This window comes from Pristis pectinata, chromosome 3 (assembly GCF_009764475.1).
Source record: "Pristis pectinata isolate sPriPec2 chromosome 3, sPriPec2.1.pri, whole genome shotgun sequence".
NCBI lineage: Eukaryota > Metazoa > Chordata > Chondrichthyes > Rhinopristiformes > Pristidae > Pristis > Pristis pectinata.
In genome coordinates, this window is record NC_067407.1 from 38894591 (window position 1) to 38913227 (window position 18637).

The 18637-nt window shown below is 37.1% G+C and overlaps 1 protein-coding gene across 12 annotated transcripts in view; it reads right to left on the bottom strand.

Annotated features, from left to right (window-relative positions):
• The window catches only part of lrrc7 (leucine rich repeat containing 7), a 417500-nt gene that overhangs the window by 82983 nt on the left and 315880 nt on the right, over positions 1-18637 (bottom strand). For all 12 annotated transcript variants that reach the window (XM_052012823.1, XM_052012826.1, XM_052012824.1 and 9 more), the window contains 3 exons: positions 17394-17523; positions 11132-11247; positions 7053-7122 (listed from right to left, as the gene is read on the bottom strand). In XM_052012823.1, coding sequence (XP_051868783.1) covers positions 7053-7122; positions 11132-11247; positions 17394-17523 — 316 coding nt within the window. The remainder of the gene's footprint in view (positions 1-7052; positions 7123-11131; positions 11248-17393; positions 17524-18637) is intronic.

The window sequence follows — 18637 nt, forward strand, 5'->3', positions numbered from 1 at the left end:
TGCTGGCTATTTCATGTAAAACACCCATAACTTTGCTCATTACTATTGCAACATTTTGGCCATGGTTCAATTTACCCTATGAGTCTTTATTCTATTTAAATGTCCATTTCTATTCCAGCCTTTAAGGCTCCTGAATTGCAGTGCTTAGGTTGAAATTTATACATTCACAGTTGTGGTGACATGACCGGCTAGACCACCAAGATCAAAAGTAGGTTTAGAGTATCATCTAAAGGGTGTAGGTTAGTTGCCAGCACCTCCACAGGCAGCTCAACTATATGCAGCATCAAATTTTAAGTAACCTCACAAGGGATTGAAGATAACATCCAAGGACATCTGAAAAGTGCCCCAATGCAATTTTGTGTGTGGTGTTGATTCCCAAAATTGGACCTTATGGCACCCATTTACACCTACACACACAAGCGTTCAACAATGAGTTCAGTCTACTGAACAATGACTGACCTTTACCACAGCCCGAGGGCAGCATTTCTCCAACACCTCAACTTGTGAAGGAGATTTATTGGGAGTAGGGGTGATGCAAGAATGCTTCTGATATTAAGGATAAGTTGTACCATAAAGGAAGATACACAAGGGATGGTTCTCATATCAGATATTTTTGTTGAAGAGAAGGAGCCACGGAATGCTGCACAGGAGCACTCCAGAAGCCGCATTAGCTAACTAAAGAAATGGAAAATGAGCCAATCAGATAGAAGGGCTGTGCACCAGTGACCTGCAGCACTCCCTGTAAGTGTTGCACCTCATAAGAATCCCAACCAATATATCAACTTAGTAATATCTGGTGACTGGATTTCAACAAGCATCGCTGGTCAAATCCATTTTAGACTTAAGTGTTTTATTACCTTGTTTTGTGATCATAAGACATACTACAAATGGTACAACACGGAAAATATTACAATTAATTCAAAGTCTGCATAATATTCATCTATAAAAGAAAGATTAATTAGTATATATTTTTAAAGTCAGAAATTACTTTGCTGTATTTTATTTGCAGGGGTAACATGCAGATGTAATTTTTTTTAATACAAATCACAGTTATCCATAGGGAGGAAATCAACTTCAGCAGGGGCACCAAATACCCATTATACATAGAACATAACAGCACATTACAAGCCCTTCGGCCCACAATATCGTGCTAACATTTTATCCTGCTCTAAGATCTATCTAACACTTCCCTCCCACATAGCCCCCCCCCCCCCATTTCTCCATCATTCATGTCTATATAAGAGTCTCTTAAATGTCCCTAATGTATCTGCCCCCATAACCTTTGCTGGCAGTGCATTCCACGCACACACCACTCCCTGTGTAAAGAATTTACCCCTGACATCCCCCTAATATCTTCCTCCAATCACCTTAAGATTATGTCCCCTTGTGTTAGCCATTATACACTCTGCATGATTTTATTTTCCTGCCAATAGAATGCAAAATAAAATAGGATGTACAATTATTGATGTTCACAAATTTCTTCAATCTTTTATTATTTTTAAACATTACAGCTAGATCAACCTTTTCCAAAATTCTAAGCAGCCTGTCCTCATAATTTAAACCTATTATTCCCGGTGAATTTAAACTGCACCCTTCAAGCTCAATATATCCTTCATATAGTTGGTTTAGAGATTAGAGTTTAAAACAGTACTCTAGATGGCACCTAAGCAGAGTTCTGAACGACCATCAAATAATTTCCACCCTTTTGTAATCCAGTACTCTTGACATAAAGGTTAACATGGCATTAGTATTTTAAATTATAGGTAGCACCTATCCACAGGTTTGGTGATTTCTGCATTTGGACCCCTAATTTCCTCTGCTCACCAATAATTCCTAACTATTTGTAATTGAGAAATATTCCAATCTACCATTGTTAGATCTAAAATGGATGACCTCACACTTCTCCACATTGAACTTCATCTACCACAGTTTGTCGACTTACATAATCTATCAATTTCCCTGTATACATCTTCCTCAATTTATTTAACGTCCTATCTTTATAGCATTAGCAAACCTGGATAAACAGCCTTCTATTCTTTCATCCAAGTCACTTATAAATAAGAATTGAATTGTAGCAGCCCAGCACAGATCCCTGGGTATACCACTGGTCATGTTAAAAGTCTCCTGTGTGGATCCTTGTTGAATGCTTTCTGTTAATCCATAAAAATAATATTCATCAATAATCCCATCGCTATCATGATAGTTACCTCCTCAAAAAAATATTATTTGATTCATTAGACATGACTTAACCAGTTGTCTTTAATCAGCTCAAGTACTCACGCTATGGTGTTCCAGTTACGGGAATTCACCCTTACAGAATTTACAAATCACTACCCAAAAATCTGAGATACGGAATAAAACTTAAAGAGCAAATTAAATAATTAACCACAAAATGTGAAAGAAACCATAAAAAAACTATTCTTAGTTTTTTTTAAACTTGCATTTCTTGACACATGCACAGATAATGTGGTGTCTTTATTAATGCAGTAGGTTCATTTTGCTGTCCAGCAGTTATTTTGTCCCAGGAGTTTTCTATATTATTTACCCTCAAGTTGTCTGAAACAGGGCCAGCAAGTTTAAGTGCAAGTTGTAAACCTAAACAATCACCGTTATTTGTTGCAAATTATATCATTAAACTATCTTACCTATATTTGATATACTTTTAAAAGTATATGTCTCCATTCAAACTGGAGGCTGAAAGGTGATAAGCATTTGGAGTTGCTTGTGTCTCCAAACACAGCTGCTGGCCAGTCAAGAGAGTCAGTTTCCAAAGCAAATCTCTAAATTGTCCCCCCTTTCCACCACCACTAAGAACCAGCAGCTGCAGTACTCATCATTATTGTTGAGAGAAAAACATCCCGTAGGAACACATCTCCACTTATAACATGGGATTCAATAGGAAATAGGATTTTGCATGATGGAAAATCACAATATGGACAGTTTTCTCACAACACAACCCATTTGTAACGCAGGGGTCACCTGTATGGCCAAATGTTCAAGACATAGTCTATAATAACAAATTTTAGTAATTTCCACACAACCAACATTTGAATAAAAGGCTTATAATTTTCTTGTTTATTCATCTTATCATTATTACATTTTGGAACGATGATGGCAACCCTCCACTCCAAAGGGGCAAATCCTGGTTTTGAGCAAGGTGATTAATTTGTAAGAATAATGTGGATGAAAGACCTTATGGCGGTTGCTGCTTACTGACTCCTAGTAACTTTGCTTATATTAAATTAACTTTCCTTAATCAAAAAGAAAATTTTAAGAAATAACATTGATAAACAGTAGTGATGATAGTATATGAAGTTTTAAAAATAATTGTGCATAAGCAACAAAATAAAACTAAATATATTTTGAAAAAAGGGTAAGAAATAAGAACATTCTTTAATCAAATTCTAACTAATGCGAAGTCATCACTGAAACTCTGGCTGTTATCTTTAATAAGAAAAATAGACATCAGCAGTAAAAATATTATTTTTAATCACAATAGCCTGCTTGGTTCAGTAGTAGCAATCTCAGCCCTTAAACCAGAAAATGCCCATACCAAGCACTGAGCACATAGTCTACACTACCACTGCGGTACTGTTCCATGTTGTTGTCCCTTGACATTAAAAGGAGGCCACACTTCCCCATACAGATGGATGTAAAGTATCTTTCATGTTGAAGTGAAAGAGAGAATTCACTTGCCGTCATTTATTATTTAATCTGCACCTGCTGTATTTGCCAATAAAATTATATTGCCTTCAAAAGTAATTAATTAACTGTAAAGCATTTTGGGCAGTCCTTAAGGCACAGAATTAATATTGTGCAGTCATTCGGTAAACCTTAAAAACATTGGTCGAAATGCATTAAACAAACTTTCCTCTATCTCCTGTGGTTAATTGTATTGCAAAATTTAAAAAAAATCTAACTTAAAATATGAAACAAACCAATTACTCAAATCTAGTAATATAATTTATCTTCCCTTTCTTTAATTAAAAATGTATTGTTTTACATTAATCATTGTGTACTTCTCAGATTTACAATTTATAACTCTGTTCTGCCTGTGAAACTGGTGGCAGACTGTCACAAGATATTCAGGAATGTTCTTCTTATGACAGTGCAAAATTTTTATATTTTTGCAACAATCTAATGAAGAAATGCACAGATTTATGTGCAGATTAGAAAGGAAGAGGAAATATTGGCCAATCACTTTGGATAAAGGATGATTAAATAAATCCACAACATCTTATACTCTGAACAGGATGCCACTACTAGACGCAGTTTCTCCTGCCATTTCCAGATCAGAACACAAGGGATACTCTGTGTATTGCTCCTCTTGGAGTGTTCTTCACCAATCATCTGATACAGGGGAATTTTCCATGTTTTTTAATTGAGCAAAGGTATGTGCAGGGTAAAGCTTTTTAAATGAAGCAATAAATTGTAGACCCAGAGCTCATAGCAAATGGGCGTATTGCTGGTATTACTTAATAATTGTTGCATAATGAATTTTTTTGCATCTGAAAACCTTGCAGCTGGAAGCTCAAGACTGAGTAGGAGAAGGCTGTGGTTATTTCAGTAACCAAACCGTTGAAGGTTTATAACTAGTTTCAAGAGCCTACTGCAAAAGCACACAAACTGTTAGGGGCACTGCAAAGACAATTACATTTCAGACATAATGTTCTATTATGTGGTAGAACTTAGGCTTCATTGAGTTTGTTTTATGGGAACCAACAAGACAAATCAGGAATCAATGTCTGATGCTCCTACAATACATAAAAAGGGACCTTTTGCTAACTTTACTAGGTTACTTAACAGTGTTGATGCACAGAGGGATATCGGGGTCCAAGTTCATTGCTCCCTGAAAGTGGCTACACAAGATGACAGAGTGATAAAGGTGGCATACAGCATGCTTGCTTTTATTAGTCGAGGCATTGAGCTCAAGAGTCACGAAGTTCTGATGCAGCTTTATAAAACTTTGGTTAGGCTGCTTCTGGAGTATTACATTCAATACTGGTTGCCCCATTACAGGAAAGATGTGGAAGCTTTGGAGAGGGTGCAGAAGAGGTCTACCAGGATGCTGCCTGTATTTACCAGGAGCGGCGGAGGCTAAGGGGAGACCAGATGGAAGTTTATTAAATTATGAGAGGCAGAGATAGGGTAGACAGTTGGTATCTTTTTCCCAGAGGGCATGCATTTAAGGTGAGAGGAGGAAAGTTCAAAGGAGATCTGTGGGGCAAGTATCTTACACAGAAAGTGGTGGGTGCCTGGAATGCGCTGCCAGGGGGGGTGGTGGAGGCAGATACGATAGAGGCATTTAAGAGGCTCTTAAACAGGCACATGAATATGTAGAGAGGGATATGGACCATGTGCAGGCAGAAGGGATTAGTGTAATTAAGCATTATCAGCTTAATTAGTTCGGCAAATCATTGTGGGTCGAAGCACCTGTTCTATGTTCTATGTACTTTTCAAGCAATTTAGCTACCTAGATGATCATCAATAGGTGCTATACTCAAGTAGGTGATTGTTTAGAATAGCCATTTAAGGTATCCTCACAGAAACTGAATTGTGATGAGCAGTTTAGACATTTGAGCCATGGCAGGGGATAGTGATGGCGGAGTACTGAAATTAAACCGTCTTGTTATGAAGCAGGATCAATGGGGCTGTCCCTTTTGAATTTTTCATTAATAAAAATTGTTCAACTCTTAGCACTGGCAGAAATTGAGAAAATAAGGGGTGATTACAATAGGTTGATAATCTGCCACTTCCCATTTTCTGCTGCTGCTGCAGGAAGTTAAGATCAACCTTCAGCAAAAAGCCGTATTTCAGACAGTTCCCAGAAAAAAAAGCTGAATGTTTACACCATCAAATACAGTCTCAATGAATATTCATTTAAGCCTAGATACACTGATATTTCACAGTTCATTTGTCTTTTTAGCATTAAACAGAAATTCTCGCACAACTGATTCCCACTTCCTCAGTTCACAAAGACATTCTACCTTATATAGACCTTATGGTAAGTCATTAAAATCATGCCCTTTCAGAAATACAACAGTTCATACTAACATGCCTGTCCCTCTGTCCTACCAGCTCAATCTAGAATTCTTCTTTCCTTCACCTATTCTGCTGGAATCCTTTTTCTACTCTTCCTAATCAAGTTGCTACTCTTTGTTGCCCAGAGTTCATCTGAGCACTCTGTGCCACCTCACATCAATTCTCTGGCTCCATTCTTTCTCTACTAATGTTGGTGTGGCCTTCCTCCATGGAATAATGCTTACTAGCCAGCTCCTCCACTCTTATCCTCCATTATTGCTCCCAAGTTCTGTCCTCTTCTCATTTGCCCTTCATCCAATTCCACCTTTCCTTAACTGCCATCCTTTTAGATTTCCCTTCCCTGCCATTGATTTTCCCTTCTGTTAAACTTACTTATCCCACTTTCAATCACAATCATTCTATCCCTGCACTGCCTTCAATTCCCCCTTCCCTATCCACTTTCCCTTATTGTGACTTCTGCATGCTCCCTTTTGCCCTATGTTCTTCCACTTCCTTTCCTTTACGTTGTGTCCCTCTCCTATTTCCCTTCATTCCCACTTTCCTTGCCCTTTGCTCATTTTCCCTTTATCTTTTTCCCCAACTTTGTCTTCTAATCCTTGCACACACATTTCTACTCTCCCTCTATTCACTCACTTCCTTTCCCCTTTAATTCCTCCTACCTTGTAACAGGACAGATCTTGATCTTCCTCCCCCATGCAGCAACAAGTTTTCCAGCCTAGTGATGCCCAATGCTCTGAGACTTTCAATTAAAAAAATAAGCAAAAAAAAATCACTACTTTTACCAGCTCAGGACAATGAGAAATTTATGATAATGATTGTACCTGAACATGGACAATTGTGGAAAAGGGGATAAGTAAAATTCTTCCTACTTATTCCACCTGCTGTAACCTCAAGCAAGCAGAGAAGATTGCAAAAGGATTTCCCCTACAGTCAGATGCCAAAGTAAACATAATTTATCTTAAAAAGCTATTCATTATCATTTTTCTTCCACATTATTTGTGCTTCATTACCTGGTTATCAGATAGCCACAACGCTGCCAGTTCTTTAAGTTTAGTAAAACTGAATGGCAAATTCTTCAACCTAAGAACATAAAAAACAATAATTTTATAGACCAGAGTTCTCTGCAGACAGAAGTCATTGTTTACCTTTATGATTTTACTTGTTACAAGCTCTGATGGTTTGCAAATCATTTCTTACAAGATACTAGTGCAAAAATGCTAAATAAACAATGTTTTCTTTGATTTGCCTATGTAGATATTGGTTTTTAAAAAAACATATTTCCAAAACAAGTGCCAAATTATGTAGATATTTTAGAATTGTTTTTACAAAATGCAAGGTACATAGTATTTTGACTGTAAAATAAAATAGTTTCTGTGCTCTCAAATAAATTATTTTCAACTGATATTCTAAAAAAGTATATTCAAATCAACTTGAGATAATGACTTAGACATTCAAATGTCACACCATTATTATTAGGCTCCCCATGCTTAATTACACCCTAGTTTCTCCAATATTCACAGATTGACAACTATATCCATGCAATTCTCCACAGTGAGAAGAAAATGACCTAACCCATGGGCAACTCCAACACACTGTTAAAGAGCCAAAAAAGGCATGTGTGACTAATACTGTGAAAGACCTCTAACCATTTTCCTCTTGCATAGACAATCTAACCAAGACAGTTGAAAAACTGTCTATTTGTCTCAGTGGAGACCAAATTTGAAAGCAGGCCTCCTATTCAAGAGTTTAACACTCTGGCATTATCACTGCTGGGTAACCTGCTCTGATTATGAGTTTGCTGTGATGGTGACTAACCTAATCTTTAAGGTGTTTTGTGCGATTCTCACCTCATTCACTTAAGAGGCTCCCCTCCAGTGATGCAACTGATAGGCCATCTGCCTCAAAGAGAAATCCAGGTCTTGTTGCCTGTGTCGTGATTAAAAACAGTAGAGGATATGGAGGAGTATCTGCATTCCCTCCCAAATGAAAAGAACGGAGGAGGCTGGCAACTATAAGATAGTGCTACACAAAAAGGATCAAACATCTCTTCTTCCCAAGGAAAGAGCACAAAATAAAAGTGGAGTTTACTTTAAAGGTGTAAATTATTCTACTACATTTTAATATTAAACTTAATGAAGTTGGCCATACATGAAATATTTTTTTAAAATTTCAATGAACTTTCTCATTTTTGTAACCTATATATCAGTCCCAATTGTAATGAAGTGAATTCTCTCAGGTTAATGACTTTTCCAACAAATGTCAAAAGCTCATTTCTGTAACACCTATGCCTACTTTAACATCAGTACCTACAGACTCTTCAACCATACACTCAAAAGGTTTTGTCAGCATGAGTGAAGTCATACACCACCAAAAGCCAGTGAAAAAAATGGATAAGTAAAACTAAAACATTGCTCCTTAATGTTTTCAATGTGATGTAAACAATAATGTTTTTCTCCCATTAAAATCTAGGATAATCCATAGCCATGGCATTTTTCTTCCATCCCCCAATCCCCTCCCAATATAGGTACAAGACAGGGAATGGTCTAGTTCATCTCTTAAGTGGCTATTTTTCAAGTAAATGCATCAACAATGTTGCCTGTGGTTTAATGGTCAATAGAATTTTTGTACCTATGTAATCATCTCTTTACTGATTTCTACAAACAAAGGTTCTGTAAATTGATCAGGAGCAGGAACTATCGCTGAACTTGCCTTCCTAATTGATGAATGCAGAAGCTAATTTTGAGGTCAGCTAACTGAACATTTATATTGACTTTAAAAAAAGATCACCTTGTGATTAGGTTATTCAAATTAAATTGAGGTGGATTAATGAATTCACCATGTTTCTGATGAACAATATACATATAATCCAGGTTGCAGATGTTAATCCAGGTTGCAGATATAAGCACTCTTAACCAAGGAATTCGCCACTTTTCAAACTGGTGCAGATCAACTAGTATTATTATTAATAATACTAACCATGAATCAAGTTTTACCAATAAAAACAAACATACTAAACTCAGAGGCTTCTAGAAATACCTTGAATTCACCAATTACTTTTCCAAATGACTCCAATCTTTATATCTGCATAAATCTCCTGTGTTGATTGTTGCACTGTTCATTAGCCTTAATGTGTAAATGTTCCCAAATCTTAAAAATGCACTAACATATTCACAACCCACCTATTAAATCCGTGATAACCCAAAGGCTATCTTCCATTTTTCTTTTGACTGGCATGAGAGAATGGTGTTTAATTTGTGCTAACTTTAGAGTTATTTTGCAGCTAGCGTTTATTTACCATATAACTTGACCCTATAATAACTTCTGGGAGCAACAGTGCCACATTCTAACTTAGACGTTAGTTTACAATACCAATGTTCTAAGTCACATCATGTATTAGTTGCTATTGTGCCATACTCTTTTGGAAATTTCTTGTACGTCATAATCACTGAAACATCAGTGACAATCGTTGGTTCACAGAAATTGTTAGGCTTGAAATTGAAGTACTTCCCCTATCTTATGTCATGAATTCAGACAGTAGGTTGTGGGCAGAATATTCCATTCACAAAGCACTGAATCTCTGCTGTGCCTTATGATGGAGGATTTTGTGCTTAATTCCTAATTTTCGATTTCTACTTACACATAAGCAGGAACAAACAGTAACAAATCTCCCATATGAATATTACCTATTTTTTGACATAAATTCACATAACTTCCTACCCAAATCAGCTCCCAATTACATATCTGCCTTTCGGGAGCATCAGACACAAAATATGTTGTTGCATTTAAATGAGGCAGTATTAACATTGTGATATACTTTGTATCTTCTGCTGTTACGCTGTTCAGTGTATTTAGACTCATATACTGTATAATAGAATATATAATGATGTTAGAGGAAAGGAGGATTGAATGTAAACTCGCCAAGAGGTACTTTTTGAAGGATTCATTACAACCTTGTTTCTCAGATAATTTTTATGCTGGAATATTTTGGGGATTATCATACTTTCCCACTATAACTCTTCCCAGAAACAACTTGCCAACATTGTCATCATTGCATGCCTTGCTTGAGGCATATCCTTCAACTTCTTTGCTACTGATTTTCTTCAGGCCTTCTGCTTCTCATGACCAAGATGCTTCCCACCTATTCCAAATTTTCTGCCCCATAGATCCCAATGTAGAAGGAACCTTCATGGCTAGTAGCAAAGATTTTCTAACAAGTGTCTTCGTTTTTTGATTCACTGTGTTCATTGACACAATACACATTACTATGTGCTCTAAAATTGGCAGGCCTCAATGAACCTTACCCAGAGATTCAAATGAAGCCAGGCCATAACGTGTCCGGATACAGCATTGTCACCATACTACTAACACAATTCAGGGTCATGCATATCAAATTCTTAAGTTTCAACATAATAGAACAATGGCCCCAGGCGGTTGTCTTTACTGCTCTTGACTTGATATCTGTGAAAATAAGCCAATCACAATTCTTCTTTACTTTTATATGGTGATGCAGTTTGCCAATGTTGTAGAATAGGATTAAGAGAGCATTTTGACTTTTATGAGACTGAATGTTGATTCCATAATACATGGTATCTCATAAATGGTTCCCTTTTATTAATCTCTCTCACATGTTTCCACATCATTTGAGTGGGCAGTTTTTGGAGGCCTGGAATGTTGTTTCATTACTAATTACTTTGCATTGCAAAACAACTGAAATAAGAATTCACAGTCTAAGAAACTGAGGATATGCATTCTGCCAACTGAAACACACATGTCCTTTATTCACTTTAATTTTAAATGTGTATTGCATTAGGTTCTGCTCCAGAACCACAAATTTTCACCAGGGGAAAGAAATATGCTGAATATAACCTTATCCATAATTGTGCCAATAATATTTAAAATAATGATGAGAATACAAAAATAGCATGAGAATACAATGAGAATGAACTCTTTTTATGTCCCAGCAACATATCCTTTAAAGTTGCTGTCTAAGTGTACACTCATCTGTGATTTAGAAACACTACATGTGATACAGCAGAGTACTAACACATATGTATTTTATACATTCTACAAGGTCAAAAGTTTGTATTACCTGTTATCACTTAAATTTAACACTTTCAGTTTTTGCATCTGTCCAATCTCTTCAGGCAATCGCTCCAGTTTGTTTGTCCGTAAAGACATAACAGTCACATTTTTACAACTCCCAATCTGCATTAAAAAGATATTAGCAAATGATTGCATTTTAAGACTCTTCAGAACCAGTCCTCTGAGAAGAGATTTCATGCAGCGCCTTTTTAAATGATCACTTGCTTAAAATCAAAGTGAATCACAATTATTGCTGCAACCTAGTAATAATAATTAATCATATTCACATCTCCACAATTATAATTATTCAAATAAGACTTTTTTTAATAATAGGTACTATTATGATAATCTATGAAAACTTTGTATCAATGATCTTTTGACATTTAGGAAAAGTCTGACATAAAATCTCAATCAATAACATAGTGCAGTTGTTGCCCCTATTCTACTAAAGGTCCACCCATGGCCCTTAATAAGCCAATTAGTTTGTGTACCCTTAGGATATGATTCACGATCATTCAGCTAATATACAATAATGGATGATGTACATGAAATTCCTATACTTTCACATTACTTTTATTTCATTTGAAAGGTAAATAAATATCATTATAAGGTAGGATTATCAATACATCACATGAAAGAGTAAACATGATTAAATCATGCACAATATATGGATTTGTAGCAATCAGAATTCTAAAACTCCCTATCTAGTGGATGTGGTTTAGATGCTCCCACAGTCTGCTGGATAGGAAGTTCCAGAATTTTGATTCAGCAGTGCTGGAAGTCTGATAATGTATTTCCAAGTCAGGATTGTGTATGACTTGGAAGGAAATGTGAAGGTGATGGATTCCTGTGCACCTGTTTATCTTATTCTTCCAAGTGGTCATTAGGCTAGGAGATGCTGTTGAAGAAGTCTCGGCGAGTTATTGCAATGCAGCGACAATGTGTTGAATATAGAGGGAGTGAATGTTTTAGGTTGCCTTGTACAATTGGAAGTACACTGATCCTGAAGAGTGCACAATATTCAACTTGTGCCTTGTGTAAAGATGATGGAAAGGCTTTTGAATGAAACAAAATGATCACTCAATGCAGAATTCCCAACCTTTGACCTGCTCTTGTAGTCAGAGTATGTGTTGCCTGTCCAGTTAAGAGTCTATCAATAGAGCTTACATTACTCTCGCTCCTCTCCCAAACAAAGGATATGGATGGTCAGTAGCTAGCAGTTATGTGACATTGCGTGATGTGAATGATAATAGCTAATTATCAGCCTTTGCTGAATGCTCTCCTGTCTTGATGAATATTGATACTAATTGCTTCATTACCTTAGAAAACAAAAACTGAGCATTGCAATTATGAACACACACACCCAATTCTGAAATGGTGGTAGTGGGATTGTGAAAGGAAGGGGTAAGGCCATTGATGAAGCAGTTAAAAGGTAGTTGGACCTGGAACAACCTTGACATACCAGATTAATGCTCTGGGACCAAGATGACTGGGCTACAAATGATTTTGAAATGATTCCAGCCAATAGAAAATTTCCCCCTGGATTTTCAATACCTTCAAGTTTAATAGAGTTCCTTGATGACATATTCTGTCAAATGCTACATTGATATCAAGGGTAGTCATTCACCCTTACCTGTGGAATTCAGACCTTTTGTCCTTATTTGGACTAAGGATATATACAAGGTCTGAAGCTAAGTGGCCTTGATGCTGCCTAAAGTGAGCAGTGGTGAACAGGTTATTGGTCAGTGTCACATGCTAATGTAGCAAATGACACTTTCCATCATTTTATTTATGAGTGAGAACCAACTGATGGAGCAGTAATTAAACCAAAACGCATTTGCCCTAAATTTTATGGTGATATTGGTCTGTGGAATTTATTTTATTTTTTACCTGTGATGAAGTTCCAGACCTCAATTTAGCATTATGTTGTGGTTGTTTTAGAATCTGGAACACGTTGCTTGGGAATTGCATGGACCCAGATCATACTGCTTCATGTTGCAGAATTTTTATGAGAAGACTTGAAGAAGCCATTGCTTATAATTGAAGTTCCACATAAAAAGTCAATGACGAATGGTGTCACTTAGGACCCTGAGAATGCGAACATGATCACAAGTATGAAAAATATCTACTGACATATTCAGAAATTACTCTCAGTAATGGTTGAGGGTACTGCAGGGCAATTCACATATGCATTTGAGAAAAACATGGATAGTGGGGCATCATTCATTGATTCTATATTAGCTGAATTGCACTGCCAAATATTAAACAATTATAACTGTTTTCTTTTGAAGATCATCCATAAAATGAATTCTTGTGCTTTGCTACTAAATCTGTTATTTTATTTATAAATTTGCATTGCAATAAATCCTAGATAGGATGGCATAGTGAGATAGAAGTTCTTTCTTGGTTGCATTCAAAATGCACTCCACGTGTTGAATTTTTCTAATGAAAATTTGGTCCTTCGGCATCACCTAGAGACATCTTCGGGTGCCATGGATATAAAAGACAATCACTAAGGAAAGCGTCTGATACACTGACAAGTTTTCCAAACACTTTGGCAATGATAGCAAAAAGAGTGGAGGAGTCCACCTTATCATGCATTGATGTCACATGGATCTGCAATTTTGGATTTTACGTGAATAAAGTAGCATGCCCATGGAAGACTAAGAGTGGAAGTCAAATAAATCCATGCAAGCTTTCACTGTGATTGTGCACATTCTGGATGCCAAGATGTCTGTTGCCTTCAGTAACATGAAAAAACCAATAATTTTGGCCTTCCAGTGGATCAACAATCTGCACAAAAGTACTCTCCAGCCAAGTGATACAAGAGAGATGCAGCAATAATATGGGGGAGTGCAGTGCTAAGAGTGATCACAGCATAATGGAGTCTCGGTAATCCTGGCATTAAAAGGGCATTATGCTCAATATCTTCCTCCTCATCAACCAGCAAGTTCCTATTTGGCCCACTGTGTTCTAGCAGCCGCTTTTTAAATTTGTTTCCAGTTCTGAATAAGCCAGAAATCTTGAACTGCTACAGGATGAAGAAATCAGGGCAGCTCCTTACAATTCTCGATTAGCATCAGCATGACAACTTCCCAAGCCTGACCTTGCTATTATAGAGGTAGGGAGTCAATGATAAGGAAGTATGTTGTGGGAATATTCTTTTGTTACTCTTTGACATTTCTTAGGAATTTAATATAGAATGGAACTAATAGAAACCTGTATTTACAATGCTGGCCTGGTGTAAGTAATACATAAAGTGTGCAAAGAATATATGTACATAAGTTCTAGATTTGCCACCATGGGAGGCATTCTTATAGTAACCGCCTGGTCAAGCCCTCTTATAGATAATAAGTTCATTCTGTTCAATCAATCTTTGTGAGACATGTCTCTTATCCCGGGAATCAATCTAGATAAGTATATTCTCCTTTAAATAAAGAGATCAAGACTGCATGCACTATTCCGGCTGTGGTCTTGCCAAAGCCTTATCCAGTTGCAGCAAGAGTTCCTAACGCTTTCCATATCCCTAGCAATAACAGTCTATTTCCCTTCCTAATTACTTGCTGTACCTGCTGCTGACTTTTTGAATGAAGATGCCTAGATCCCTCAGATCATGAACATTAAAAAGTCTCACTTCTGTTCTTATATTTCTTTCTGGATTACAGTCACACTTTATTCTCTGCCTCTTTATCATCATTGTGTTATCACAGAACATACAGCACAGGAACAGGCCCTTCGGCCCACGATGTCTGTACTGACCATATTGCCATAGTACTTTAATCCCAGCTACCTGGTCATGGTCTATATCCCTCCATTCCCTGCCTGTTCATGTGTCTATCTAAATGCCTCTTAAACATTGCTATCATATCTGCTTCCAGCACCTCCCCTGGCAGTGCATTCCAGGCAACTACCACTCTGTGTAAAACAACTAGCCTTGCAAATCTTTAAATTTTTCCCCTCTCATCTTAAGTCTATGCCCTCTAGTATTAGTAATCCTATGCACCCTCTCCAAAGCTTCCACCTCCTTCCTGTAATGCGATGACCAGAACTGCACATGATCCTTTGCTGGTTTCTAAAGTAGGCCTCATGCTAAGATCTTCTATGAGCATTTGCTCTCAAAGCAATACCATCCTTAACTTCTTTAGATAACCAAGAAAGATCACTTTTCTCATGCAGGCTCTCTCTCTCAGTGGGATGCATATTCATTGAGAATTGCAAAATATATTTTTGCATCTCTGCCACTGTTTACCTATTTTCATGCCTTTTGAATTCAAAATTCAGCCCACTTGCCCTCATACCTATGCAATTGCCTTTATTTAAGTTTAAGATTCTAGCTTTTGACTTTAAATTGTCACTCTTGTTGTGAATGCAAAATTCAATCATACTGTATACTGTCCTCACTCTTCCCCAGGGAATACTTTACCAAGAGGTAGCTGATTAATCCTGTCACATAAGCAGATTTCACAATGTTGGTTGGGCAACAGTTTACAATGCACTCCATGATCTCACCTTCAAGATTATCTTTGCTAATTTGATTTGTCATTTATATTTGAAATTAATATCCCTGATATTTATTGCATTAACTTTGTTACAAACCTCCAGTATACATTGACTGGCAGCCTATTCAACAGTATTGTTATTATTGCGGGGTGGAGGGAGGGCATTGGGATGGGAGCTGCTATAATCTCTTTTACCAGTGTATTCTGCCCCTTGCTAATCCTCAATTCACCCAAATGATTGTACTTCCTCATGATCCGAGCCAAGATTCTTTCTCACTGTTTCCTACTTCAGCCTGCCCCAACATATTTTTCCATTCTTCACATTTTTCTGCAATGTCATATGTCCCTTGATATTCACTTTGTAGCCTTCACCATCTCATAAATAAGCCTCTGTAGAGGTTATTCGATCAAATCCCATCCACCTATATCTATGCATTAATACATCCTCATTACTATAAATGTCTAGTGCTTTCAGGTAATGAGCTCCTAATTTTGATTTTCACATTTTTTCTGAACCCTATTTGCTGCTGCAGCATTAATTTTATACATTACGTCCTTTCCAGTCACCATCATGTGTACCATTACTCATACTGCTGTATTGCATTATTACTTTGTCCTTCCTCTTTAAATTTCTATATTTCCCCACATTTAAAACAAATGGTTTGTGGGGGAGGAGGGGTGGTTCAAGACTTTATTTGCAGCCAGAACACTAATCAGAGCCCATTCCAACAGAACAGCTCCCTCTTTCCCCAGCACTGGAGTCAGTGCTCTTTGAATTGAAACCTTTTCTCACACCATTCTTCGAGCCTTGCATTCAGCTGTCTGATCCTTTTTATCCTATGCTAACTTGCAGATAGGTCAGGTAGTAATATAGAGGTTATTAACCTCATGGTTCTGCTTGTTAATTTACTTTGATGAAGCATTTGGTAAAATTTCCTATGAAACTTAAATATTCATTATGTATGTTCATATTAGAACTTTGGTTACTTTTTAATTTTAAATCTGCAGATTTTTGAATATGATTTAAGGACTTTTAAAGATTATTTATAGAGAGTAAATATTTGTCTGTTGAATATGTTAGACCTGATTATATTAGGTAGGAATAAATTGCCAGAAGGCCAGGTTTGGCCAATCTATATGCAATGAATAATTTTAATTTACACTTTTTAAAGAGATATGGTTAAGTGAAGGGTTAAGGCATATAGACCTTAACACCATTCAGGAGGATGCAGATCAGATAGATCAAGATATATTGTGATACCAAGCTCAAGCCTTTAAGAGCTCATGTATTGCTGAAAGGAGGGAAGACTTGGGGATGGGGTGGGGGGGGGGGGGGAAGAGGGTTGGAGTTGGTGTGGTGGGATGGGGTAGGTTGGGTGGGTTAGAGATCTTGGGTACCAGGGAAAGAATGGTTGACAATAGGAGAATGCAGTGTTAAGTAATGGACTGTTATCAACAAGACTGATCAACATCATGGTATCAAATACTAAAAATTAAATATTTCAGTAATTATGGAGGACAGATTGTAGTTTGTAGGTGAATAATTTCTGAAGTAGCTCCTAATTAGTGACAGGAAAGTTAAAGCAGAAAATATTTGTCCTGATTTAGAACACATTTCACCAAAGTTACAACTTAGAAAATAATTTGCTTGTGGTTTTTATATTTTTGATAAAAGAAGAAAGTGACTTGGTTCCTTAAGGATAATGTTCAAAATTTGTGTCTAATTTAAATAATTATTAAAATCATATAGTTATTCAAAGGCCATCTCACCTCTCTGGGCAACTCTACCAGGAAGTTTTCATCAGCGGCAAAGGTTCGGAGGCTGTGCAAGTATCCAATAGTGTGGGGAAGTGACTCGAGTTCATTACAGCTACAGTCAAACTCCTCCAAGACAGAAAGACTGGCAAAAAGAGGAAAACATAGTTAATCTACTTTTGAAACCCAATACAATTCCAAAATCTAAATGATTAAAACACACAATTAAAGTTAATAAAGTATGGTTTCTATCTTTGGCAAAATTGCTAATCCAGGTGCAAATTGTAATTTTTCAAGTATAAACTTTGCCATAGATAAATGCTATTAGGAATATATATATATAGACACACACACACACACACAGTGGCATGCAAAAGTTTGGGCACCCCTGGTCAAAATTTCTGTTACTAAGCGAGTAAAAGATGACCTGATTTCTAAAAGGCATAAAGTTAAAGATGACACATTTCTTCAATATTTTAAGCAAGATTACTTTTTTATTTCCATCTTTTACAGTTTCAAAATAACAAAAAAGGAAAAGGGCCCGAAGCAAAAATTTGGGCACCCTACATGGTCAGTACTTAGTAACATCCCCTTTGGCAAGTATCACAGCTTGTAAATGCTTTCTGTAGCCAGCGAAGAGTCTTTCAATTCTTGTTTGGGGGATTTTTGCCCATTCTTCCTTGCAAAAGGCTTCTAGTTCTGTGAGATTCTTGGGCCGTCTTGCATGCACTGTTCTTTTGAGGGCTATCCACAGATTTTCGATGATGTTTAGGTCAGGGGACTGTGAGGGCCATGGCAAAACCTTCAGCTTGTGCCTCATGAGGTAGTCCATTGTGGATTTTGAGGTGTGTTTAGGATCATTACCCTGTTGTAGAAGCCATCCTCTTTTCGTCTTCAGCTTTTATTTTACAGACGGTGTGACGTTTGCTTCCAGAATTTGCTGGTATTTAATTGAATTCATTCTTCCCTCTACCAGTGAAATGTTCCCCGTGCCACTGGCTGTAACACAAGCCCAAAGCATGATCAATCCACCCCTGTGCTTAACAGTTGGAGAGGTGTTCTTTTCATGAAATTCTGCACCCTTTTTTCTCCAAACTTTCCTGCATCCTCACCACAAAACTCAGTGTCAGAAGTTTGCAGAGGAACGTCTAAACAAGCCTGATGTATTTTGGAAACAAGTCCTGTGGACTGATGAAGTTAAAATAGAACTTTCTGGCTGCAATGAGCAAAGGTACGTTTAGAGAAAAAAGGGTGCAGAA